A 27,854-nucleotide genomic window follows, 5' to 3' on the forward strand; every position below is an offset into this window, starting at 1 on the left:
GGAGGTAAGCCCAGGCACTGAGTGATGATAAGAGAGGTTGCATCTCTGGACACGCTGGTTATACTGGGTGAGGTCACCGCATGTGTGGGAGGTGGGACAAAGGCGGTATCTAAGGCATGTACAGTGGGACTAGGGGCTTCGCAGTAAACTAAAACAATGATAATTACCATAAACAACAGTATACAAGGCATATTGACATTTGATTGAGACATAAAGCGAGGCATAAAGCAATCACAGGTGTTGATTGGGAGAGCTAGCTAAGTCAACCACGGTTAAGACAACAACAGCTAATCATCTAAGACAACAACAACAGGTAAAATGGCGATGAATGGGCAGAGAGGGTCGGTTAACTACACACAGGGCCTGAGTTCAGGGCTAGGGCCAACAGATAAACAAAGTGGAGTACTGTGATAAATGAACAGTCCAGCAGGCATCAGCTATGTAGCCAAGTGATCATTGGGTCCAGTGTACAGCAATAGATGAAACAGGGAAGCAGCTAGGTAGTCATTACTACGTTAGCATGCGGGAGACACGGCGTTTAAAGTTAGCAGTCCAGGGTAAGTAGAAGCGTCTGCTCCGTCGTCCGGCAAAGGCCGGTTGAAGGCACAGCTGATGGAATTACGTCTGCGGACCAGTCGTGGTGGTTTGGCGGGGCGCCGTGTCGACGAAGGGACCGGGCCAGATGGCGAAAGAGGTAATGTAGTTGTGGTAATTTCGTTTGCGGGCACATGACAGCCCGCTTGGAGTTTGCCAAAAGGCACCTAAAGACTCTCAGACCATGATAAACAAAATTCTCTGGTCTAATGAAACCAAGATTGAACTCTTTGTCCTGAATGCCAAGAGCCACATCTAGAGGAAACCTGGCACCATCCCTATGGTGAAGAGTGGTGGTGGCAGCATAATGCTGTGGGGATGTTTTTCAGCGGTAGGGACTGGGAGACTAGTCAGGATCGAGGCAAAGATGAACAGAGCAAAGTACAGAGAGATCCTTGATGAAAACCTGCTCCAGAGCACTCAGGACCTCAGAATGGGGTGAAGGTTCACCATTCAACAGGACAACGACCCTAAGCACACAGCCAAGACAACGCAGGAGTGGCTTCGGGACAAGTCTCTGAATATCTTTGAGTGGCCCAGCCAGAGCTCGGACCTGATCAAACATCTCTGGAGAGCCTTGAAAATAGCTGTGCAGCAACGCTCCACATCCAACATGACAGAGCTTGAGAGGATCTGCAGAGAAGAATGGGAGAAACTTTCCAAATACAGATGTGCCAAGCTTGTAGCGTCATACCCAAGAAGACGCAATGCTGTAATCGCTGCCAAAGGTGCTTCAACAAAGTACTGAGTAAAGGGTCTGAATACTTATGTAAATGTGATATTTCCAGTTTTTTTTTTTATAAATAAGCGAAAATGTAAAAAAAAACTTGGTATTGTGTGTAGATTGATGAGGGGGAAAAACAATTCAATACATTTTAGAATAAGGCTGTAAAATAACAACATTTGGAAAAAGTCAAGGGGTCTGAATACCTTCTGAAGGCAATAGACAGTTTATTAGGTACACCCATCTAGTACTGGGTTGGACCCCCTTTGCCTACAGAACAGCCTGAATTCTTCGGGGCATTCTACAAGGTGTGGGAAATGTTTACAGGGATGTTGGTCCATGCTGAAGCAATGGTCAAATCAAATCAAATTGTATTTCTCACATGCTCAGAGTAAAACATGTGTAGATCCTACAGTGAAATGCTTACTTACAAGCCCTTAACCAACAATGCAGTTTTAACTTCTTACATATAGGAACACCCGTTCCGCCAGCGGAACCCCTAGCCAACAACCAATGGGATCGCATGGCGCGAAATACAAAAACAACTAAAATACCACTGTCACGTCCTGGCCAGTATAAGGGTTAATTGTTATTGTAGTTTGGTCAGGACGTGGCAGAGGGTATTTGTTTTATGTGGTTCGGGATGGTGTTTTGGTAAAAGGGCGTTTGATTTAGTATTTCCGGGTTTTTGGTTTATGATCTATGTTTATGTAATTCTATGTTTAGTCTAGGTAGTCTATTTCTATGAAGAGTTAATTGGGGTGGACTTCCAATTGAAGGCAGCTGTGTGGTGTTGCCTTTGATTGGAAGTCCTATATTAGTTGGGTGTGTTTGTCTGTGTATTTGTGGGAGATTGTTCCGTGTTCCGTGTTTAGTGTGTGTAAACCTAACAGGTCTGTCAGTGTATCGTGCGTTCGTTTTTGTTGTTTTTGTATGTTCGTTTTGGAATTTATTGCATATTGGTCCTCATTTTCCGATGATGATTTCGCCATATCGTCCTCCGACGAAGAAACCCCTGACAGAATCTCCCACCAAACCAGGACCAAGCAGCAGAGGAAGGAGCAGAGGAATTTCGAATTGGACAAACAAGAGAGATGGACTTGGGAGGAGATCTTGGGGGGAGAAGGCTCCTACACTTGGGAGGAGATCCAAGCAGGAAAAGATCGCCTTCCATGGGGACAGGTGGTAAGCGAGAGAGAGGAAAGGCGAAAGGCTGGTATGGACCGGGAACGTTTCCGAGGATCACGACTGGCGTTGAAGCACGAGAGGCACCCCCAATAAATATTTTTGGGGGGGCACACGGGTAGTTTGGCTAGGCCTAGGAAGAGCCGGAAGCCAGCTACCCGTGGTTTTATGGAGGAGCGTATGAGGTGGAGAGCGCCATGTTTCGCTGAGGAGCGCACTATCTCACCCATACGCACGCACAGTCCGGTGCGCGTTATTCCAGCCCCTCGCAGGTGCCGTGCTAGAGCGGGCATCCAGCCTGGTAGGAGGATGCCTGCGCAGCGCATCTGGTCGCCGGTACGCCTCCGAGGACCAGGCTACCCAACTCCCGCTCTACGCACGGCTACCATCAGGCCCCTGCACAACCCAGTCCGCCCTGTACAAGCACCCCGCTCGTGCAGGGCTACTAGTTCCATCCAGCCAGGACGGGTTGTGCAGGAGGTAAGATCAAGACCGCCTGTGGGCCTCCATAGCCCTGGGTTTCCAGCTCCTGTCTCTCGTGCGGACCCGGAAGTGCGTCAGCCCAGTCCGACTCGTCCTGTTCCCGCTCCCCGCACTAGCCTGGAGGTGCGTGTTCCCAATCTGGTACGTCCAGTACCAGCACCACGCACCAGGCTTCAAGTGCGTCATCCCAGTCCGACGTCACTAGAGCTGCCCGTCAGTCAAGAGTCGCCCGAACTGCCCGTCAGTCAAGAGTCGCCGGAGCTGCCCGTCGGTCAAGAGTCGCCGGAGCTGCCCGTCGGTCAAGAGTCGCCGGAGCTGCCCGTCGGTCAAGAGTCGCCGGAGCTGCCCGTCGGTCAAGAGTCGCCCGAGCTGCCCGTCGGTCAAGAGTCGCCCGAGCTGCCCGTCGGTCAAGAGTCGCCCGAGCTGCCCGTCGGTCAAGAGTCGCCCGAGCTGCCCGTCGGTCAAGAGTCGCCCGAGCTGCCCGTCGGTCAAGAGTCGCCCGAGCTGCCCGTCGGTCAAGAGTCGCCCGAGCTGCCCGTCGGTCAAGAGTCGCCCGAGCTGCCCGTCGGTCAAGAGTCGCCCGAGCTGCCCGTCGGTCAAGAGTCGCCCGAGCTGCCCGTCGGTCAAGAGTCGCCCGAGCTGCCCGTCGGTCAAGAGTCGCCCGAGCTGCCCGTCGGTCAAGAGTCGCCCGAGCTGCCCGTCGGTCAAGAGTCGCCCGAGCTGCCCGTCGGTCAAGAGTCGCCCGAGCTGCCCGTCGGTCAAGAGTCGCCCGAGCTGCCCGTCGGTCAAGAGTCGCCCGAGCTGCCCGTCAGTCAAGAGTCGCCCGAACTGCCCGTCAGTCAAGAGTCGCCGGAGCCGCCCGTCAGTGAGGAATCGCCAGAGCCGCCCGTCAGTGAAGAGTCGCCAGAGCCACCCACTAGTCAGGAGCTGCTAGAGCCGGCCAGACTGCCCGGAGATGCCAGAGTGGCCAGACTGCCCGGAGATGCCAGAGTGGCCAGACTGCCCGGAGATGCCAGAGTGGCCAGACTGCCCGGAGATGCCAGAGTGGCCAGACTGCCCGGAGATGCCAGAGTGGCCAGACTGCCCGGAGTTGCCAGAGTGGCCAGACTGCCCGGAGTTGCCAGAGTGGCCAGACTGCCCGGAGTTGCCAGAGTGGCCAGACTGCCCGGAGTTGCCAGAGTGGCCAGACTGCCCGGAGTTGCCAGAGTGGCCAGACTGCCCGGAGTTGCCAGAGTTGCCAGACTGCCCGGAGTTGCCAGACTGCCCCGAGTTGCCAGAGTGGCCAGACTGCCCCGAGTGGCCAGACTGCCCCGAGTGGCCAGACTGCCCCGATTGCCCCGAGCTGCCAGAGCGGCCAGATTGCCCCGAGCTGCCAGAGCTGCCAGACTGCCCCGAGCGGCCAGACTGCCCCGAGCTGCCAGACTGGCCAGACTGCCCCGAGCTGCCAGAGTGGCCCGACTGCCTGGAACGGCCAGAACCGGAGCCACCTCCAGATATAGGTGGGTAGGGGAGGGGGGGTGTAGGACAGTGCCGTCGTTGACGGCAGCCACCCTCCCTTCCCTCCCTTTAGTAGAGGGGAATTTTTGTTTTGTTGTTTGGGGTTGTTGTTTTTCTTTGTTTTTTTTAAGGTGCTTCCGGGGTTAGCACCTTTAAGGGGGGGTACTGTCACGTCCTGGCCAGTATAAGGGTTAATTGTTATTGTAGTTTGGTCAGGACGTGGCAGAGGGTATTTGTTTTATATGGTTCGGGGTGGTGTTTTGGTAAAAGGGCGTTTGATTTAGTATTTCCGGGTTTTTGGTTTATGATCTATGTTTATGTAATTCTATGTTTAGTCTAGGTAGTCTATTTCTATGAAGAGTTAATTGGGGTGGACTTCCAATTGAAGGCAGCTGTGTGGTGTTGCCTTTGATTGGAAGTCCTATATTAGTTGGGTGTGTTTGTCTGTTTAATTGTGGGAGATTGTTCTGTGTTTAGCCGTGTGCCTTGCCAGACTGTTATTTTGTCGTAGTGTTTCAGTGTACGTGTTTGTTGTTTTCAGTTTTCCTTCTTTATTTAATAAAGAGGATGAGTACACTTATTTCTGCTGCATTTTGGACCCCCTTAACCGACGACAGCCATGACAACCACAATTAAACTATTTTACACCATTTGAAAGATAAACCTCTCCTGAATCCAACCACGTTGTCCGATTTCAAAAAGGCTTTACAGCGAAAGCAAAACATTAGATTATGTTAGGATACCACCACAGCAAAAAAACAACAACACAGCCATTTTCCTAGCAAGGACAGCCATTTTCCAAGCAAGGGTAGCCGTCCAAAAGCACAAAACCAGCTAAAATTATGCACTAACCTTTGACGATCTTCATCAGATGACACTCCTAGGACATTATGTTAGACAATACATGCATTTTTTGTTCCATCAAGTTCATATTTATATAAAAAAAAAAACATTTTACATTGGCGCGTGACGTTCAGAAAATGTATTCACCCCAAAATTGCCGGTGAATGGGCACCATAATTTACAGAAATACTCATCATAAACGTTGACAAAATACATAAAAATGAATTAAAGAAGTATAGATTAACTATTCCTTTATGCAACCGCTTTGTCAGATTTCAAAATAACTTTACGGAGAAAGCACATTGTTCAATATTCTGAGTACTGAGCCCCAAGCTATTCAGTTAGCCGTCCAGCCACGGCATCCACAAAACGCTGAAATATGTTAAAAATATTATCTTACCTTTGCTGATCTTCGGCTGAATGCACTCGGAAGGTCTCCCACTTCCACAAGAAATGTTCATTTGTTTGATAAAGTCCATAATTTATGTCGAAATAAATCCGTTTTGATGGCGCGTCCAGATCACCATTACAAAATGCATCTATCCACCATCGACGAAAAGTTATAAAGTTCCCTCAGCGTTTGTAGAAACATGTCAAACCATGTTCACAATCAATCTTTAGGGTGTTTTTAACGTAGAATTTCCATAATATTCCAACCGGACAATAGCAGATTCATCACAGAAGAAAAATAAAAATAGCTAGCCCTACGTGAGTGCGCACGAGGTAAGTCAATGACACCAGGTCGACCACTTACTGTTCCGTGTATTATTCAATCAAATTGCATTGTAGAAGCCTCAAACAAGGTTCTAATGACTGTTGACATCTAGTGGAAGCCTTAGGAAGTGCAATATGACATCACAGACACTGTAGTTTAGATAGAATATCATTTGAAATGACTACAACCATGTGAGGTCAAACTTCCTGGTTGGATTTTTCTCAGGTTTTTGCCTGCCATATGAGTTCTGTTATACTCACAGACATCATTCAAACAGTTTTAGAAACTTCAGAGTGTTTTCTATCCAAATCTACAAATATTATGCATATCCTACCTTCTGATTCTGAGTAAGAGGCAGTTTAATTTGGGTATGTTTTTTCATCCGGCCGTGAAAATACTGCCCCCTATAGTGAAGAGGTTGTTAAGTAAAAATAAGATTTAAGTAAAAAATAAAAAATAACAGTAACAAATATTTAAAGAGCAGCAGTAATAACCATAATGAGGCTATTTTATGGGGGTACCGGTACAGAGTCAATGTGCAGGGGCACCGGTTAGTTGAGGCAATTGAGGTAATATGTACATGTAGGTAAAGTTAAAGTGACTATGCATAGATAATAAACAGAGAGTAGCAGCATAAAAGAGGGGGGGAATGCAAATAGTCTGGGTAGCCATTTCATTAGCTGTTCAGGAGTCTTATGGCTTGGGAGTAGAAGCTGTTAAGGAGTCTTTTGGACCTAGACTTGGCGCTCCGGTACCGCTTGCTATGCGGTAGCAGAGAGAACAGTCTATGACTAGGGTGGCTGGAGTCTTTGACAATTTTTAGGGCCTTCCTCTGACACCGCCTGGTATAGAGGCCCTGGATGGCAGGAAGCTTGGCCCCAGTGATGTACTGGGCCGTACGCATTACCCTCTGTGGTGCCTTGCGATCGGAGGCCGAGCAGTTACCATACCAGGCAGTGATGCAACCAGTCAGGATGCTCTTGATGGTGCAGCTGTAGAACTTTTTGAGGATCTGAGGACCCATGCCAAATCTTTTCAGTCTCCTGAGGGGGAATAGGCTTTGTCGTGCCCTCTTCACGACTGTCTTGGTGTGTTTGGACCATGATAGTTTGTTGGTAATGTGGACACCAAGAAACTTGAAGCTCTCAACCTGCTCCACTACAGCCCTGTCGATGAGAATTGGGGCGTGCTCGGTCCTCCTTTTCCTGTAGTCCACAATCATCTCCTTTGTCTTGATCACGTTGAGGGAGAGGTTGTTGTCCTGGCACCACATGGCCAGGTCTCTGACCTCCTCCCTATCGGCTGTCTCATCGTTGTCGGTGATCAGGCCTACCACTGTTGTGTCATCTGCAAACTTAATGATGGTGTTGGAGTCGTGCCTGGCCATGCAGTCATGAGTGAACAGGGAGTACAGAAGGGGACTGAGCACGCACCCCTGAGGGGCCCCCGTGTTGAGGATCAGCGTGGTAAGGGTTGTTATCTACCCTTACCACCTGGGGGCGTCCAGGATCCAGTTGCAGAGGGAGGTGTTTAGTCTCAGGGTCCTTAGCTTAGTGATGGATGTTTTAGGGCACTATGGTGTTGAACGTTGAGCTGTAGTCAATAAATAGCATTCTCACATAGGTGTTCCTTTTGTCCAGGTGGGAAAGCAATGGCTTATCCGTGACAAGGATCGGCAAGTTGTGCATTCTGAGATGTCGTTCTGCACATCACTGTTGTACTGCGCCATTATTTGTCTGTTTGTCTGTTAGCTTGCACGATTCTTGCCATTCTCCTTCAACCTCTCTCACCAACAAGCTCTTCTTGCCCACAGGACTGCCGCTGGCTGAATGTTTTTTTGCTTGTCGCACAATTCTCGGTAAACCCTTGCCCTTGACACTGTCGTGCGGGAAAAGCCCAGGAGGGGGGGCTTTCGGAGATACTGGATTCGGCGCGCCTGGCACTGACAATCATACCAAACTCAAAGTTGCTTAGGTCACTTTTTCTTTGCCCTTTCTAACATTTAATTGAACAGTAACTGAATGCCTTGATGCCTATCTGCCTGATTTATATAGCAAGCCATGGCCAGGTGACTCACTGTCTGTAGGAGTGATCCATTTTTGTGTACCTTTTCGTGTACCTAATAACCTGGCGGGTGAGTATATTTCCACACTGAGTCTAGAATAATACTGTGAAATTGTGAAAATTATTATAATGCCCTTTCAGTGTAAGAACTGTTTGAAAATACCGCCTGAAATGTCTGCCTGTTTTGGTGGGACAGTCCTTGCAGTCCTTGCAAAATTCTTGCATGAGGGATTTCTGTTTGGTAAGAAGCTATTTTTGTTTATTTTTTACCATATTAATTGCGAAAAAAATCACAGTAAGGTACTTAATTGTTACCCAGAAATGATTTGATATTGAGATAAAAACGGCTGCATTAGACCTTTAAATTCAACAATACCAATTGAAGAAGGACGCTATACACCTCTGCAGCAGGGCTGATTGTGACTCTGGGAAGTGTCCAACAGGAACAGGACGACTGAAGAGGACGTGGCCCAGGTCAGGATGGGCGTACCGGCCAAGGTAGTTGAGGTCTGGGTGTGGATATGGGTAGTTGGGGTGTTGTCCCTGGTGAGGATAGTGGGGGATGTTGGGGTACTCTCCCTGGCTGTACTCTACATGGTTCTTGTTGTTCATGGCCCAAAACAGCCCCAGAATCAGCATGATGGCTCCCAGAACCACGCAGCACAGAGAGAAGGCCTGCAGGCGACTCTACAATCATAACAACATCATATTTATATTAACATTAATTTGAACAATAATAGTAATACATTTCACATTGTATTTCTTTATAGTACCCACCTGAGGGGAGGTGAGAAAGGCAGTGGAGCCACCTGTCACAATGAGGAAGAATCCGAGGAAGATGGCTGCTTGGTGGAGGGAAGGCATCACTCCGGGACCCCCGGGGATGGTGTTTGTTAGTCTCTGTGGTGTAGGGAAGGCATCTCCCTCTCCATGGGACCACCGGGGATGGAAAATATTAGTCTTCCCAGTGGAGTAACCCCCTGGTAAATAACCCTAACCCCCGTTAGGCATGCTCTGTCCCGATCAGTTCCATGGGACCAGGTCCAATTCTAAGTGTGGCTTCCGTGTCGGTTATTTGGGATTCAAGAAGCAATGAGATGATGAATGGAGCTGAAGTTAAAGGAGAGTTAAAGTTTAAAAACATTCCCACAGAGTCCCGTTACCTCCAGGTATTAAGACAAATAAAATGAGTGAAATGTTGGTCTTTTATTCCTTCCAGGCTGGATAACGAAATTAAGACAAAAGATGAAATGATCTCCATCAATTTCTTTTAGAATAATAGAGACACATTTTCCAATGATATCCAGAGGCTCGGATGAAAAACTGTCAATATAATACAGTTTCTTAGATAAAGGCACATTTTCTCTGAAAGCAGGAGAGCATTGCCCGGGACGGCTGAGTATGTGTGTGTGTGAGTGAGAGAGAGAAAGAGAGAGAGGGCGAGAGAGAGTGTGTGTGTGTGTGTGTGTGTGTGTGTGTGTGTGTGTGTGTGTGTGTGCGTGTGTGTTCCGGACTGGAGAGACAGACAAGCTGACAGCAGAAACCATTAAGGATCCTTACTGGCGCCCCACCCTCTGTCTAATGTGTGTGTACTACTCACCAGCCTAGTAACGCTCCATTCATGTGTGTGTGTGTGCGCGCATGCCTGGGTGTATGTGTGTTTTCATGTTCACTCCTTTTTATTTGACCCAACAATTGAAAGTGAATTAAACAGATTTTCATTGAAGATGTGAAAACACCTTAATTGAAACCAATCAGTCAGAATTCCCTCCCATCACTGTGACAGTTCATTGATGTCACAAAAGCTATGTACAGTCGTGGCCAAAAGTTTTGAGAATTACATAAATATTAATTTTCACAAAGTCTGCTGCCTCAGTTTGTATGATGGCAATTTGCATATACTCCAGAATGTTATGAAGAGTGATCAGATGAATTGCAAGTCCCTCTTTGCCATGCAAATGAACTGAATCCCCAAAAAACATTTCCACTGCATTTCAGCCCTGCCACAAAAGCAGCAGCTGACATCATGTCAGTGATTCTCTCATTAACACAGGTTTGAGTGTTGACAAGGCTGGAGATCACTCTGTCATTCTGATTGAGTTCGAATAACAGACTGGAAGCTTCAAAAGGAGGGTGGTGCTTGGAATCATTGTTCTTCCTCTGTCAGCCATGGTTGTCAGGGACAAACTGATATTCTGCAAAAGGTACAGGGATTGGACTGCTGAGGACTGGGGTAAAGTCATTTTCTCTGATGAATTTTGACTTTTTGCATCAACTTCATGTAATTGTCAAAAAAGCCTTTGACACTTATGAAATGCTTGTAATTATACTTCAGTATTCCATAGTAACATCTGACAAAAATATCTAAAGACACTGAAGCAGCAAACTTTGTGGAAATTAATATTTGTGTCATTCTCAAACCTTTTGGCCACGACTGTATACAGACCTACCTGAAAGTATGGTTATGGTATATGGTATTATTTTTCCGGTTTGATTTCAGAATACAGTGGCTTCAGAAAGTATTCATACCCCTTGACTTATTCCACATTTTATTGTGTTACAGGATTATATATTTTTTCACACAATACCCCACAATGACAAAGTGAAAACATGTTTTTAAAAAGGTTTGAAAATGTATTGAAAATTAAATACAGATATCTAATTTACGTAAGTATTCACACCCCTGAGTCAATACTTTGTAGAAGCACCTTTAGCAGCAATTACAGCTGTGAGTCTTTCTGGGTAAGTCTAGAAGAGCTTTCCACACCTGGATTGTTCAACATTTGCCCATTATTATTTTCAAGATTCTTCAAGCTCTGTCAAATTGGTTGTAGATCATTACTAGACAACCATTTTTTAACCTTGTCATAGAATTTCAAGTAGATTTAAGTCAAAGCCTGTATCTCGGCCACTGTCATTCACTGTCTTCTTGGTAAGCAACTCCAGTGTAGTTTTAGCCTTGTGTTTTAGGTTATTGCCCTGATGAAAGGTAAATTCATCTCCCAGTGTCTGGTGGAAAGTAGACTGAACCAGGTTTTCCTCTAGGATTTTGCCTGTGCTGATCTCCATTCAATTTCTTTTTTATTCTGAAAAACTCACCAACCCTTAATGATTACGAGCATACCCATAACATGGTGCAGCCACCACAATGCTTGAAAATAAATGTTATTTGGGGATTTGCCACAAACATAACAATTTGTATTCAGGACAAAAAATTACTTGCTTTGCCAATTTTTTTTGCAGTATTACTTTAGTGCCTTGTTGCAAACAGGATGCATGCTTTGGAATATTTTTTATTCTGTACAGGCTTCCTTCTTTTTAATCAATTAGGTTACTATCGTGGAGTAACTACAATGTTGATGACCCATCCTCAGTTTTCTCCTATTATAGCCATTAAACTCTGTAACTGTTTTAAAGTCACCATTGACCTCATTGTGAAATCCCTGAGTGGTTTTCTTCCTCTCCGGCAACTGAGTTAGGAAGGATGCCTGTACATTTGTGGTGACTGGGTTTATTGATACACCATCCAAAGGGTAATTACTTCACCATGCTCAAAGGGCTATTAAATGTCTGCTTTTTTTCTCTTTCTTTTTTACCCATCTACCAATAGGTGCCCTTTTTTGTGAGGCATTGGAAAACCTCCCTGGTCTTTGTGGTTGAATCTGTGTTTGAAATTCACTGCTCCACTGAGGGACCTTACATATAATTGTGTGTGTGGGCTACAGAGAAGAGGTAGCCATTTAAAAATCATGTTAAACACTATTATTGCACACAGAATGAGTCCATGCAACTTATGTGACTTTTTAAGGAACGTTTTACTCCTGAATGTACTTAGGCTTGCCACAACAAAGGGGTTGAATACTTATTGACTCAAGACATTTCATCTTTTCATCTTTTATTCATTTGTAAAAATTTAAAAAACATTATTCCACTTTGACATTATGGAGTATTGTGTCTAGGCCAGTGACAAAAAATCTCAATGTAATCAATTTTAAATTCAGGCTGTAACACAACAAAATGTGGAAAAAGTCAAGGGTGGTGAATACTTTCTGAAAGCACTATAGTTAAATGCATTAGATTTTGCATTGGTTAGAGTTTCATGTAATAATCAGGGGAGTTTTATTACCTGGTTTATGGCAGTAATATTGTTATATAATACCGCTATATAAAATCTATAATTACTATGGTAGTTAGATGTAAGTTATAATAAATAGGTTATTTAAATAATGGTTAACCACTGTAGGCCTAGTTTGATATCAGTTTAGTTTAATGGTTTTAACAATGTATTATTAACAATGTATTATTGACACTGTATTACTTAACTGTTGCATGTTAATGAAGGTTTGCGCCGGGTGCATGGGGTGACGGGATTTCTGCTCTCTGATTGGACGAAGCGCGCTAACATAGCAAATGCAGTCATCCCGATTGACGCGTCTTTAGCCAATGAGCGCCGGCCAGAGGCAGGGCTAGCCGACCACACAGCCAGACTCGCCTATCAGAGAAAACGACAGGAGTGGCAGGATTCTAACTTCAATATTTACCCACCTGTCTGTCTATGTTGTGATGTGTGCATTTATGTGTGTGTATGTGTTGGCATAGATAATCTATGTGGATTTTAAAAAGCAGAAGTTTAGAAATCTTGCATCGCTCGCTCGCTCCCTAACTAAAGGCAATAGAAAAATCGATTGTTCCTAGGAGGGAGTTATTCTCTGGAACAGTCTTAAATAGACCATCATCAGGCCAGTAGACCAGCAGCGCAGGGAGGATAGGATGGATCCGTTGTATCTCGGTGGACTGGTAGTTCTATTTCTGTTGTGGATCAAGGTGAATGGCTTAGACTACGTGATCGTTCACCAGAGATGGATATTCGTCTGTCTATTTCTGCTGCCGCTCTCAGTCATATTTGATGTCTATTATTACATGCGCGCGTGGCTCACCTTCAAAATGTGTTCCGCGCCAAAACAGCACGACCAGCGCGTGCGGGACATCCAGAGACAGGTAAATCCACGTGGCTAAATTACAACGACAATGTGTGTGTTTGTGTGTGTGTGTGAGAGAGAGAGGCTGCTGTGAGGTTCCTGGGGTGAGGAAAGACTGTAATCCCTCTCTTCCTAAAGGGATTTTTGGAAAGAACGAGGGATTTGGGAATGAACGAGAGGAATAACAAACTGCAGCATTCACTGCATAGGTCTTGGAGTTCAGTGTGTGTGTGTGTGCATTCTGGGAGCTCAGTATTTGAGCATGGCATCAGATACTGTATTTCCTTCTGTCTTTTACAAAGTTTAAATTCTTTCTTCCATCTCGAATGCTCTGTAGTGATTTATAGGGAATAGCAGGAGTAGGGCTTTAATCAGAGACCCCAGAGAAAGTGCAGTGCCTTCTGTGCCATAAAGGTCCAGACCTTTAGGCAGAGGCCATAATACTTACATACAATATGATACTGTGTGTGGGTTGCAGGTACATGTGTGGAGGAAGGAGGGGGGGAAGACTCACATGTGTACAGGTCGACCGGCTAGCTGACTGTCTCTCAGAGTTGGGAAATACAAGAAGACTAACAAGAACATCATGATCAACATGATGGACATACTGGAGGTGGACACACAGAGACAGGTAAGACAAACACGCTCACACGCTGTAGCTCTGTATATAAAAGTATGTATGTGTGTGTAAACCTGTATGATCCGGGCAAGTATATGTACAACAGGTGGTTTGTGTGGAGCCCCTGGTCAACATGGGTCAGATCACTGTTCTCTTCAACTCACTGGGCTGGACTCTGCCTGTGCTGCCTGTGCTGCCAGTACTGGACGACCTCACTGTCGGTACGCTATGCATATCATTATCATTATATCTGCATATCATCAGCAAATATTGTTGGCTCAGGTTTTATGGTGTATAGTGGTATATGTTTTTGTGTATGTTTTTGAGTTATATGGTTTATAATGTATATATTGTTGTATGGCTGTTATATGGTATATATGGTGGTATATGCAATGATGTATATAAACCCCAGATTGCTGATGCTATGTATTGGCCATTGGCTTCTTTCACGCTTCCAGGTTTGTAGAACGGAAGTTCAGCAAAGTGGTATTGTTTATGTTCTGGTTTATGTTCTGGTCGCTAGCAACAGCGCAGAATTATCAAGCTTGCATAATGGCGGCACAATCCTCTCACCGATGCTGTTGTAGTGTCCCTTTTTGTTCCAACAACAAACAAAAACCATACCTCAGCTTTCACAACTTCCCAAGGATGCGACTTTACGTGACAGCTGTGTGAGAGCAATTAGAAGAGATGAGGGCCCTGACGTCACTATTTTACATGGGAGCACCTTTGTCTGTAGCCTGCATTTTAACCTGGCCAACTGTCGGCCCATATTGGCACTCCCCAGTTGGTGCAGTCCTCCATAGGAATGGATGGAATTCTACACTATTTCAATTAAGGACAAAATTATATGTATTTAAGTATTTTTGTCGTAGTGGGGACAGTAAAATTATACTTTAAGGAAAATGTTTTTACATCTATTTATTTTAATTTTAGTGTTTAGTTCACATAATAAAATTTATACTGAACAAAAATATAAACGCAGGCCTCCCGAGTGATGCAGCGGTCTAAAACACGTAGTGTTGCAGCGTCACTACAGCCTGGGGTTCACAACCGACCAGGACCGGGAGTTCCATAGGGCAGCACACAATTGGCCCAGAGTTGTCCGAGTTAGGGGCAGATAATGCCAAGAGTGAGCAAAGCTGTCATCAAGGCAAAGGGTGGCTACTTTGAAGAATCTCAAATATGAAATATATTTTGATTTGTTTAACACTTTTTTGGTTACTACATGATTCTATATGTGTTATTTCATAGTTCTGATGTCTTCACTATTATTCTACAATGTATAAAAATAGTAAAAATAAAGAAAAACCCTTGAATGAGTAGGTGTGTCCAAACATTTAACTGGTACTGTATATAAACGGAACATGTAAGAATTTCAAAGATTTTACCTTGTTGTAGTTCATATAAGGAAATCAGTCAATTGAAATAAATAAATTAGGCCCTAATCTATGGATTCTAGGGCATAGGCCCACCCACTTGGCAGCCAGGGCCACCCACTGGGGAGCCAGGCCCAGCCAATCAGAATGAGTTTTTCTCCACAAAATGGCTTTATTACGAATAGAAATACTGATCATAGCTTTTTGTGTGTATGGAACATTTCTGGGTGGCACGGTGGCTTCAACCCAGCGCCCCATGTCAGTCATCTAGCGTATATATAAATCATTGGGTATATATTGTTGTCGGCTGTGTTATATGGTGTATATATATATGGTGGTATATATTGTTGTTGTTCTATAGAACAACTGACCGATTGTCATCCAGAGGGGTATACTACAAAGCAGGATCAATGAGTTAGTCAGCTGACTTGCCTATATATTCTGAAATAACTTTAAAAAAAAAAAGATAAGCTTGAAATGGGCATGGACTAATTGACTCAACAACCAAAAACACATATTTATGTTTAGTTTTCTTAATGAACCAGAAAATCAATAGTTATTTCTGGTTGTTGATCAAAGTTAGCTGGCTAACTCATTGATTCTGCTTTGTAGTATACCCCTCTGTAGCTGAGTGTTTCCATGGCATCTTATCCATCAGGGTTGTTTATTTCCTGTTAGGAGCATCATCACCCTCTCTTATTGGATTAGAGGATCAATTGTTTATAGATGGTAGAGTTCCGAGGGTGAAACTCAGAGGAAATGGCTTTGGAGTGCACAGCACTCCTGGATCAGATTCCATAATGGTTTTCCGGATCCATAAATGTTAGAGCAACAGCTTAATGTTTTCTCTTCAGCATGCTGTAGATTAATCTGGAGCACCACAGAGAATGACACACACACACACACACACACACACACAACCGACAAACTGTTTTGAGTGTTTACGCTGCTCTCTGCTTCACCTGTGAGGAGATTGAGTTCCCCAAGTCCCTAAAGTGTTGTTGTTGTGTATGTCTGTGTGTCCTGTATTGTTGGTGTTGTATATTGACTGTGTCCCTGAGCACTAGTATGCCCCAATTGTCTTTTGTTTACTAAATAATCAAGCCTACCCACCCACCCCATCTCTCCCTCTTTCTCGCTCTCCCTCTCCCTCTCTATCTACAGGAGCTCTGGTGATGGGTACAGGTATAGAGTCATCCTCTCATATCTACGGACTCTTCCAGCACATCTGTGTTGCCTTTGAGCTGGTGCTGGCTGACGGCAGCCTGGTCCGCTGCACTGAGGTGAGCAGAGCTCTCTTTACTGCTCAGATCTTTAAGAGAACCTTGGTGTCGGAGCAGAGCAATACCTCCAGTTGTGTAGCTCACAGAGCAATGCTACAGGCTTCCAGTTCTGTAGCTAACAGAGCAAAACTACAGGCTTCCAGTTCTGTAGCTCAGAGCAATGCTACAGGCTTCCAGTTCTGTAGCTCAGAGCAATGCTACAGGCGTCCCATTCTGGAGCTCAGAGCAATGCTACAGGTGTCCAATTCTGGAGCTCAGAGCAATGCTACAGGCTTCCAGTTCTGTAGCTCAGAGCAATGCTACAGGCCTCCAGTTCTGGAGCTCACAGAGCAATGCTACAGGCCTCCATTTCTGGAGCTCACAGAGCAATGCTACAGGCCTCCAGTTATGTAACTAACAGAGCAATGCTACAGGCCTCCAATTCTGGATCTCACAGAGTAATGCTACAGGCCTCCAATTCTGGAGCTCACAGAGCAATGCTACAGGCCTCCATTTCTGGAGCTCACAGAGCAATGCTACATCCAGTTATGTAACTAACAGAGCAATGCTACAGACCTCCAGTCCTTAGCTCACAGAGCAATGCTACAGGCTAGAGGTTGACCGATTAATCGTAATGGCCGATTAATTAGGGCCGATTTCAAGTTTTCATAACAATCGGTAATCCGCATTTTTGGACACCGATTGTGGCCGATTACATTGCACTCCACGAGGAGACTGCGTGGCAGGCTGACTACCTGTTACGCGAGTGCAGCAAGAAGCCAGGGTAAGTTGCTAGCTAGCATTAAACTTATCTTATGAAAAACAATCAATCTTAACATAATCACTAGTTAACTACACATGGTTGATGATATTACTACTTTATCTAGCTTGTCCTGCGTTGCATATAATCGATGCGGTGCCTGTTAATCTCTCATCGAATCAAAGCCTACTTCGCCAAACGGATGATGATTTAACAAGCGCATTCGCGAAAAAAGCACTGTCGTTGCGCCAATGTGTACTTAACCATAAACATCAATGCCTTTCTTTAAAATCAATACACAAGTATATATTTTTAAACCTGCATATTTAGTTAATATTGCCTGCTAACATGAATTTCTTTTAACTAGGGAAATTGTGTCACTTCTCTTGCGTTCCGTGCAAGCAGAGTTATGTTATCTGCAGCAGTTTGGGCCGCCTGGCTTGTTGCGAACTGTGTGAAGACCATTTCTTCCTAACAAAGACCGTAATTAATTTGCCAGAATTGTACATAATTATGACATAACATTCGAGGTTGTGCAATGTAACAGCAATATTTAGACTTAGGGATGCCACCCGTTAGATAAAATACGGAACGGTTCCGTATTTCACTGAAAGAATAAACGTTTTGTTTTCGAAATGATAGTTTCCGGATTTGACCATATTAATGACCTAAGGCTCGTATTTCTGTGTGTTATTATGTTATAATTAAGTCTATGATTTGATATTTGATAAAGCAGTCTGACTGAGCGGTGGTAGGCAGCAGCAGGCTCGTAAGCATTCATTCAAACTTTCCTGCATTTGCCAGCAGCTCTTCACTGTGCTTCAAGCATTGAGCTGTTTATGACTTCAAGCCTATCAACTCCCGAGATTAGGCTGGTGTAACCGATGTGAAATGGCTAGCTAGTTAGCGGGGTGCGCGCTAATAGCGTTTCAAATCGGTGACATCACTCGCTCTGAGACGTTGAAGTAGTTGTTCCCCTTGCTCTGCAAGGGCCGCGGCTTTTGTGGAGCGATGGGTAACGATGCTTCGAGGTTGGCTGTTGTCGATGTTAAGGGGCGAGGAGAGGGACGGAAGCTATACTTTTACACTGGTAATACTATAGTGCCTATAAGAACATCCAATAGTCAAAGGTATATGAAATACAAATGGTATAAAGAGAAATAGTCCTATAATTCCAATAATAACTACAACCTAAAACTTCTTACCTGGGAATATTGAAGACTCATGTTAAAAGGAACCACCAGCTTTCATATGTTCTCATGTTCTGAGCAAGGAACTTAAACGTTAGCTTTTTTACATGGCACATATTGCACTTTTACTTTCTTCTCCAACACTTTGTTTTTGCATTATTTAAACCAAATTGAACATGTTTCATTATTTATTTGAGGCTAAATTGATTTTATTGATGTATTATATTAAGTTAAAATAAAAGTGTTCATGCAGTATTGTTGTAATTGTCATTATTACAAATAAATAAAAATATAAATAGGCCGATTAATCGGTAGCAGTTTTTTTGGGCCCCCAATAATCGGTATCGGCGTTGAAAAATCATAATCGGTCGACCTCTACTACAGGCCTCCAGTCCTTAGCTCACAGAGCAATGCTACAGGCCTCCAGTTCTGGAGCTCACAGAGCAATTTTTTTATTTATTTTTTTATTTCACCTTTATTTAACCAGGTAGGCAGGTTGAGAACAAGTTCTCATTTACAACTGCGACCTGGCCAAGATAAAGCAAAGCAGTTCGGCACATACAACAACACAGAGTTACACATGGGGTAAAACAAACATAGTCAATAAAACAGTAGAAAAAATAAGTCTATATACAATGTGAGCAAATGAGGTGAGATAAGGGAGGTAAAGGCAATAAGTAGGCCATGGTGGCGAAGTAAAATCAATATAGCAAGTAAAACACTGGAATGGTAGATTTGCAGTGGATGAATGTGCAAAATAGAAATACTGGGGTGCAAAGGAGCAAAATAAATAAATACAGTACAGGAAGAGGTAGTTGTTTGGGCTAATTATAGATGGGCTATGTACAGGTGCAGTAATCTGTGAGCTGCTCTGACAGATGGTGCTTAAAGCTAGAGAGGGAGATAAGTGTTTCCAGTTTCAGAGATTTTTGTAGGTCGTTCCAGTCATTGGCAGCAGAGAACTGGAAGGAGAGGCGGCCAAAGGAGGAATTGGCTTTGGGGGTGACCAGTGAGATATATGTGCTGGAGCGTGTGCTACGGGTGGGTGCTGCTATGGTGACCAGCGAGCTAAGATAAGGGGGGACTTTACTAGCAGGGTCTTGTAGATGACCTGGAGCCAGTGGGTTTGGCGATGAGTATGAAGCGAGGGCCAGCCAACGAGAGCGTACAGGTCGCAGTGGTGGGTAGTATATGGGGCTTTGGTGACAAAACGGATGGCACTGTGATAGACTGCATCCAATTCATTTAGTAGGGTAATGGAGGCTATTTTGTAAATGACTCTGCCGAAGTCGAGGATCGGTAGGATGGTCAGTTTTACAAGGGTATGTTTGGTAGCATGAGTGAAGGATGCTTTGTTGCGAAATAGGAAGCCAATTCTAGATTTAACTTTGGATTGGAGATGTTTGATGTGAGTCTGGAAGGAGAGTTTACAGTCTAGCCAGACACCTAGGTATTTGTAGTTGTCCACATATTCTAAGTCAGAACCGTCCAGGGTAGTGATACTGGACGGGCGGGCAGGTGCAGGCAGCGATTTAGTTTTACTTGTATTTCAGAGCAATTGGAGGCCACGGAAGGAGAGTTGTATGGCATTGAAACTCGTCTGGGGGGTTGTTAACACAGTGTCCAAAGAAGGGCCAGAAGTATACAGAATGGTGTCGTCTGCTTAGAGGTGGATCAGAGAATCACCAGCAGCAAGAGCGACATCATTGATGTATACAGAGAAGAGAGTCGCCTAAGAATTGAACCCTGTGGCACCCCCATAGAGACCACCAGAGGCCCGGACAACAGGCCCTCCGATTTGACACACTGAACTCTATCAGAGAAGTAGTTGGTGAACCAGGCAAGGCAATCATTTGAGAAACCAAGGCTTTTGAGTCTGCCCATGAGTATGTGGTGATTGACGGCGTCGAAGCCTTGGCCAGGTCAATGAATACGGCTGCACAGTATTGTTTCTTATCGATGGCGGTTAAGATATTGTTTAGGACCTTGAGCGTGGCTGAGGTGCACCCATGACCAGCTCTGAAACCAGATTGCATAGCGGAGAAGGTACGGTGGGATTCGAAATGGACGGTAATCTGTTTGTTAACTTGGCTTTCGAAGACCTTAGAAAGGCAGGGTAGAATAGATATAGGTCTGTATAAGTTTGGGTCGAGAGTGTCCCCCCCCTTTAAAGAGGGGGATGTTCGATGCTAATGCAGAATGCCACAGGATGTTTTTGTGTTGGTTAAGGGCAGTCAGGTCTGGAGAGAACTAAGGGCTATATCTGTTCCTGGTTCTAAATGCTTATTTAAGATGGTGAGGAAGGCATTTAAAAAAAAAAATAACAACCAGGCATCCTCTACTGACGGGATGAGGTCAATATCGTTCCAGGATACCCGGGCCAGGTCGATTAGAAAGGCCTGCTCGCTGAAGTGTTTCAGGGAGCGTTTGACAGTGATGAGTGGAGGTCGTTTGACCGTTGACCCATTACGGATGCAGGCAATGAGGCAGTGATCGCTGAGATCTTGGTTGAAATTTAGAGGGCAAGTTGGTTAGGATGATATCTATGAGGGTGCCTGTGTTTACGGCTTTGGGGTTGTACCTGGTAGGTTCATTGATAATTTGTGTGAGATTGAGGGCATCAAGCTTAGATTGTAGGATGGCTGGGGTGTTAAGCATGTCCCAGTTTAGGTCACCTAGTAGCACAAGCTCTGAAGATAGATGGGGGGCAATCAGTTCACATATGGTGTCCAGAGCACAGCTGCGGGCAGAGGGTGATCTATAGTAAGCGGAAACAGTGAGAGACTTGTTTTTAGAGAGGTGGATTTTTAAAAGTAGATGTTCACTGCTACAGGCCTCCATTTCTGGAGCTCACAGAGCAATGCTACAGCCTCCAGTTATGTAACTAACAGAGCAATGCTACAGACCTCCAGTCCTTAGCTCACAGAGCAATGCTACAGGCCTCCAGTTCTCGAGCTCACAGAGCAATGCTACAGGCCTCCAGTTCTGGAGCTCACAGAGCAATGCTAAAGGCCTCCATTTCTGGAGCTCACAGAGCAATGCTACAGGCCTCCAGTTATGTAACTAACAGAGCAATGCTACAGGCCTCCAGTTCTGTAACTAACAGAGCAAAGCTACAGACCTATAGTCCTTTAGAAAACATAAAGCCAACACCACTGGAAATGGCAGTTAATCTGGAAACAAAGGGTCCACAGTACAACTAGAGAGAGAGAGAAGGAAAGGAGAAAGAAGGAGGATTGCTTCTGCAATCTGCTATGTGGCTCTCTTACAGGAGGGGAACTGATGTCTGTGTGTGTGTGTGTGTGTGTGTGTGTGTGTGTGTGTGTGTGTGTGTGTGTGTGTGTGTGTGTGTGTGTGTGTGTGTGTGTGTGTGTGTGTGTGTGTGTGTGTGTGTGTGTGTGTGTGTGTGTGTGTGTGTGTGTGTGTGTGTGTGTGTGTTCTGTAACAGGAAGAGAACTCTGACCTGTTCCACGCAGTTCCATGGTCCTGTGGAACTCTGGGGTTCCTGGTTGCTGCAGAGATAAAGATCGTCCCGGCAAGGTATTGGGTTCGTCTGCAGTATGAGCCAATCAGAGGGCTGGAGAACATCTGCCGTCGTTTCAGTGAGGCATCTGAGGACAAGAACAACACGTTTGTAGGACTGCAGTACTCACTTTACGAAGCTGTTATCATGACTGGCACTATGACTGACTCGGCTGAACCGGACAAGGTGAGAAAGAGAAAAAGAGAGAAATAGAGGAAGAATGATAAGGTACGCTCAGAAGGACAATAGAGGAGAAGAGTGCTGTCTGTCTAAAATATCTAACCATAACCCTGCACTGTGTGTGTCTGTGTGTGTTTCAGATCAACAGGATCGGCCTGCACTATAAGCCGTGGTTCTTCAAGCACGTTGAGAGATACCTGGCGGAGAACAACACAGCAGTGGAGTACATCCCTCTACGCCACTACTACCACAGACACACACGATCCATCTTCTGGGAGCTCCAGGTACACACATACACACACATACACATCAAAATCTAATTTTACTTGTCACATGCGCCGAATACAACAAGTGTAGACCTTACCATGAAATGCTTACTTATAAGCCCTTAACCAACAGTGCCGTTCAAGAAGTTAAAATATTTACCAAATAAACTAGTAAAAAAATATAAGTAACACAATAAAATAACAATAACGAGGCCACATAGAGGTTGGTACCGGTACCGAGTCAGTACGTGGGGGTACAGGTCAGTTGAGGTAATCTGTACATGTAGGTTGGGGTGAAGTGACCATGCATAGACAACAAACAGCGAGTAGCAGCAGCGTACAAAACAAATGGAGGAGGGGTGGTGGTGTCAATGTAAATAGTCTGGTGGCCATTTTATTAATTGTTCAGCAGTCCCATGACTTGGGGATAGAAGCTGCCAAGGAGCCCCCCGGTCCAAGACTTGGCGCTCCGGGACCACCTGCCGTGCGGTAGCAGAGAAAACAGTCCTAATAGGCTGTCTCGTCATTGTCGGTTCTCAGGCCTACCACTGTTGTGTCGTCAGTAAATGTAATGATGATGTTGGAGTCGTGTTTGGCCACGCAGTAGTGGTTGAGCAAGGAGTACAAGAGGGAACTAAGTACACATCCCTGAGGGGCCCCAGTGTTGAGGATTAGCGTGGCCGACGTGTTGTTGCCTACCTTTAACACCTGGGAGCGGCCAGTCAGGAAGTCGAGGATCCAGTTGCAGAGGGAGGTGTTTAGTCCCAGGGTCCTTAGCTTAGTGATGAGCTTCATGGGCACTATGGTGTTGAACACTGAGCTGTAGTCAATTAACAGCATTCTCACATAGGTGTTCCTTTTGTCTAGATGGGAAAGGGCAGTGTGGAGTGCGATTGAGACTGCGTCATCTGTTGGGGCAGTATGCGAAGAGTGGGTCTACGGTATCCAGGAGGAAGCTGTTGATGTGAGCCATGACCAGCCTTTCAAAGAACTTCATAGCTACCGAAGGGAATGCTACGGGTGGTAATCATTTAGGCAGGTTACTTTTGCTTCCTTGGGCACAGGGACTATGGTGGTCTGCTTGAAACATGTAGGTATTACAGACTCAGTCAGGGAGAGGTTGAAAATGTCAATGAAGACACTTGCCAGTTGGTCCGCGCATGCTTTTAGTACACATCCTGGTAATCCGTCTGGACCCGCGGCTTTGTGAATGTTGACCTGTTTAAAGGTCTTGCTCACATCGACTACCAAGCGTGTTATCACACAGTCATCCAGAACAGCTGGTGCCCTCGTGCATGCTTCAGTGTTGCTTGCCTCAAAGCGAGCATAAAAGTCATTTAGCTCGTCTGGTAGGCTCGCGTCACTGGGCAGCTTGCTTCTGGGTTTCCCTTTGTAGTCCGTAATAGTTTTCAAGCCCTGCCACATCCGACGAGCGTCAGAGCCGGTGTAGTAGGATTCAATCTTCATCCTGTATTGACGCTTTGCTTGTTTGATGGTTTATCTGAGGGCATAGCAGGATTTCTTATAAGCGTCCGGATTACTGTCCCGCTCCTTGAAAGTGGCAGCTCTTGCCTTTAGCTCGATGCGGCTGTTGCCTGTAATCCATGGCTTTTGGTTGGGATATGTACGTACGGTCACTGTGGGGATGGTATCGTCAGTGCACTTATTGATGAAGCCGATGACCACTTCCGTATTGAGCGATTCACTGGTACTTTAGTTTTTGCTTGTAAGCAGGAATCAGGAGGATAGAATTATGGTCAGATTTGCTAAATGGAGGGCGGGGGAGAGCTTTGTATGCGTCTCTGTGTGGAGTAAAGGTGGTCTGTAGTTTTTTTCCCCCCTGGTTGCACATGCTGGTAAAAATTTGGTAAAACGGATTTAATTTTGCTTGCATTAAAGTCCTTGGCCAATAGGAGCGCCGCTTCTGGATGACCATTTTCTTGTTTGCTGATGGCCTTATAGAGTTGGTTGAGTGCGGTCTTAGTGCCAGCATTGGTCTGTGGTGGTGAATAGATGGCTACAAATAATATAGATGAGAACTCTCTTGGTAGATAGTGTGGTTTACAGCTTATCGTAAGGCACTCTACCTCAGGTGAGCAATACCTCGAGACTTCTTTAATATTAGACATCGCGCACCAGCTGTTATTGACAAATAGACACACACCGCCACCCCTTGTTTTACCAGACGTAGCTTCTCTGTTCTGCCGGTGCATGGAAAATCCCGCCAGCTCTATATTATCCGTGTCGTCGTTCAGCCACAACTCTGTGAAACATAAGGTATTACAGTTTTTAATGTCCCGTTGATAGGATTATCGTAATCGCAGGTCATCAATTTTATTTTCCAATGATTGCATGTTAGCCAGAAGAACGGATAGCAGTGGGAGTTTACTCGCTCGGCTACAGATTCTCAGAAGGCAGCCCGATCTGCACCCCCTTTTCTTCATGCAAATGATGGGGATTTGGGCCTGTTCCCGGGAAAGCAGTATATCCTTCTCATCGGACGTGTTGAAGGAAAAAGCTTCTTCCAGTTCGTGGAGAGTAATCGCTGTTCTGATGTCCAGAAGTTATTTTCGGTCATAAGAGACGGTAGCAGAAACATTATGTACAAAATAAGTTAAAAATAAGTTACAAACAATGCCCAAAAATAAATAAAAAATAGCACAGTTAGTTTGGAGCATGTAAATCGTCAGCCATCATCTTCGGCGCAATCTTATTCTGGTACAGTTGTCATATATACATACACATACATACATATACACACACACACACAGTGCATTAGACAGATGATTCAAAGTGACCCTTTTATCCTGCAGATTTCAGCATGTCATCATCTCCTCCCCCAGCACATAACTCTGCATTAGTCTCCCTAATGTACACAGACACACACACACGCTGTCATTAGGAAGCCATGTGTGGTTTGCTGGTAATTGTTCCTTCCCATAACCTTAAATTATGTTCGAAATGATGCCGAGTTTTTCTCTGACAGACGGATGATGTTGTTGTTGGGGGAGGAAGGGGGGGAGGTGGGGTAAAGGGGCTGTTTTACAGCCCCCCCAACCTCTCCCGTTATATGAGACATAGACCAACCAGGGTTGTGTTCTGTGGGACATATAACAGCCAAACCTTCTGAAATAGAAAACTAAAATGTGTTTCACTCCATTTCAAAACAGTTTTTCCCTACTGGACACAACTGTGGAGCTGGAAAGCTGATTGCTGTAAACATGAATGTGTGTTTTTGTCTCCAGGACATCATCCCGTTTGGTAACCACCCAGTGTTCCGGTGGTTGTTTGGGTGGATGGTTCCTCCTAAGATCTCTCTGTTGAAGCTGACCCAGGGAGAGAACATCAGACAACTGTATGAGCAGCACCATGTTGTCCAGGACATGCTGGTCCCCATGAAACACATCCAGACCGCTATCGCACGCTTCCACCAGGACATCCATGTAAGACACACACACACACACACACACACAAACTAGTACATTTCACATAAGACACATAGCTACATTGCATGCTTCCTCAACGTAACATACCCTAATACATTATACACACAAGTGTGACTGAGTTGGTATATCTCATTTTAGGGGTGTGAATGAGTTGGAACAGTATATCGAATTTTAGGGGACTGACTGAGTTGGTATATCTCGTTTGAGGGTGTAACTGTCTCATTGTAGGGGTGTAACTAAGTTGGTATGCCCCTCCCTGCAGGTGTACCCTCTGTGGTTGTGTCCTTTCGTGCTCCCCCTGGGCCGGGGGATGGTTCATCCTAAAGGTGAGGAGGCAGAGCTGTATGTGGACATCGGAGCGTACGGAGAACCCAGGGTTAAACACTTCCAGGCTAAAGCCTCATGTAGACAGCTGGAGCAGTTTGTCAGAGAGGTGCATGGGTGAGTTTCTGTACACACACACACACACAAACCCTTACGCACCCCAACAGCTGTATGCTGAGGGTCTATATGGAATGATGGGAATAAGGCTCCGATTGTGCTGACGTGTGTGTGTGTGTGTGTGTGTGTGTGTGTGTGTGTGTGTGTGTGTGTGTGTGTGTGTGTGTGTGTGTGTGTGTGTGTGTGTGTGTGTAGGTTCCAGATGCTGTATGCTGATGTTTACATGGAGCGTAGTGAGTTCTGGGAAATGTTTGACGGGACGTTGTATCACCGTCTGAGAAAGGAGCTGGGCTGTCAGGACGCTTTCCCTGAGGTATACGACAAGATCTGCAAAGCTGCACGACACTGACCTCTGACCACTAACCCCTGATCCTTTATCATCTGCCCTCCCACTAGTAACACGATGAAGATTAGAGCCTTTAAGGAGTGTTCTCTGCCTGTTTGTATTGTAAAGCCCAGTGAATGTGAATGTGCTGATGAAACAAATACAGCCTTAACACCAGCCTGTTTTGATATACACTAGTGTTCAAAAGTTTGGGGTCACTTCGAAATGTCCTTGTTTTTGAAAGAAAAGCACATTTTTTGTCCATTAAAATAACATCAAATTGATCAGAAATACAGTGTAGACATTGTTAATGTTGTAAATGACTATTGTAGCTGGAAACAGCAGATTTTTTTATGGAATATCTACATACAGTGAGGGAAAAAAGTATTTGATCCCCTGCTGATTTTGTACGTTTGCCCAATGACAAAGAAAATATCAGTCTATAATTTTAATGGTAGGTTTATTTGAACAGTGAGAGACAAAATAACAACAAAAAAATCCAGAAAAAACGCATGTCAAAAAAGTTATAAATTGATTTGCATTTTAATGAGGGAAATAAGTATTTGACCCCCTCTCAATCAGAAAGATTTCTGGCTCCCAGGTGTCTTGTATACAGGTAACGAGCTGAGATTAGGAGCACACTCTTAAAGGGAGTGCTCCTAATCTCAGTTTGTTACCTGTATAGACATTGATACAAAGAGACACTAATGTACTTGTCCTCTTGCTCAGTTGTGCACCGGGTCCTCCCACTCCTCTTTCTATTCTGGTTAGAGACAGTTTGCGCTGTTCTGTGAAGGGAGTAGTACACAGCGTTGTACGAGATATTCCGTTTCTTGGCAATTTCTTGCATGGAATAGCCTTCATTTCTCAGAACAAGAATAGACCAACGAGTTTCAGAAGAAAGCTCTTTGTTTCTGGCCATTTTGAGGCAAATTTTTTTGCTTTAAAGAAAAACTAAACAAGGACATTTCTGAGTGACCCCAAACTTTTGAATGGTAGTGTACAACTTCTGACCACTAACCTCAACACCTGCCTGTTCTGACCTCTAAGCCCCTAACATGTTCTGACCCCCAACCCTAACCTGGTTATTTCTACTGCCTGGCAAAGAGAAAGGAGATCACTGCTATTGTCCACAAATGTTTTTGTTGGTGTATGATAATAACGTTTGTTTTGTCAACAGCAAATCTCTACTACTTTCTACCAAACATAAAAACATCTCATGTTGATCAATATTGATTTTGATATATACTGCTCAAAAAAATAAAGGGAACACTTAAACAACACATCCTAGATCTGAATGAAAGAAATAATCTTATTAAATACTGTTTTCTTTACATAGTTGAATGTGCTGACAACAAAATCACACAAAAATAATCAAT

The 27,854-nt window shown here is 44.9% G+C and overlaps 1 protein-coding gene across 1 annotated transcript; it reads left to right on the plus strand.

The window, feature by feature from the left end:
- Window positions 1-12,586: 12,586 nt before the first annotated feature.
- LOC106560235 (delta(24)-sterol reductase) lies at window positions 12,587-26,766 on the plus strand. The gene is given in 9 exon segments (XM_014122880.2): window positions 12,587-13,103; window positions 13,563-13,715; window positions 13,810-13,924; window positions 16,247-16,365; window positions 21,743-22,003; window positions 22,138-22,281; window positions 25,509-25,706; window positions 25,972-26,150; window positions 26,346-26,766. Coding segments are annotated over 9 exon segments (1,551 nt in total). The 5' UTR covers window positions 12,587-12,875; the 3' UTR covers window positions 26,500-26,766.
- Window positions 26,767-27,854: the final 1,088 nt, after the last annotated feature.

Source organism: Salmo salar, chromosome ssa10, assembly GCF_905237065.1.
Source record: "Salmo salar chromosome ssa10, Ssal_v3.1, whole genome shotgun sequence".
Lineage (NCBI taxonomy): Eukaryota > Metazoa > Chordata > Actinopteri > Salmoniformes > Salmonidae > Salmo > Salmo salar.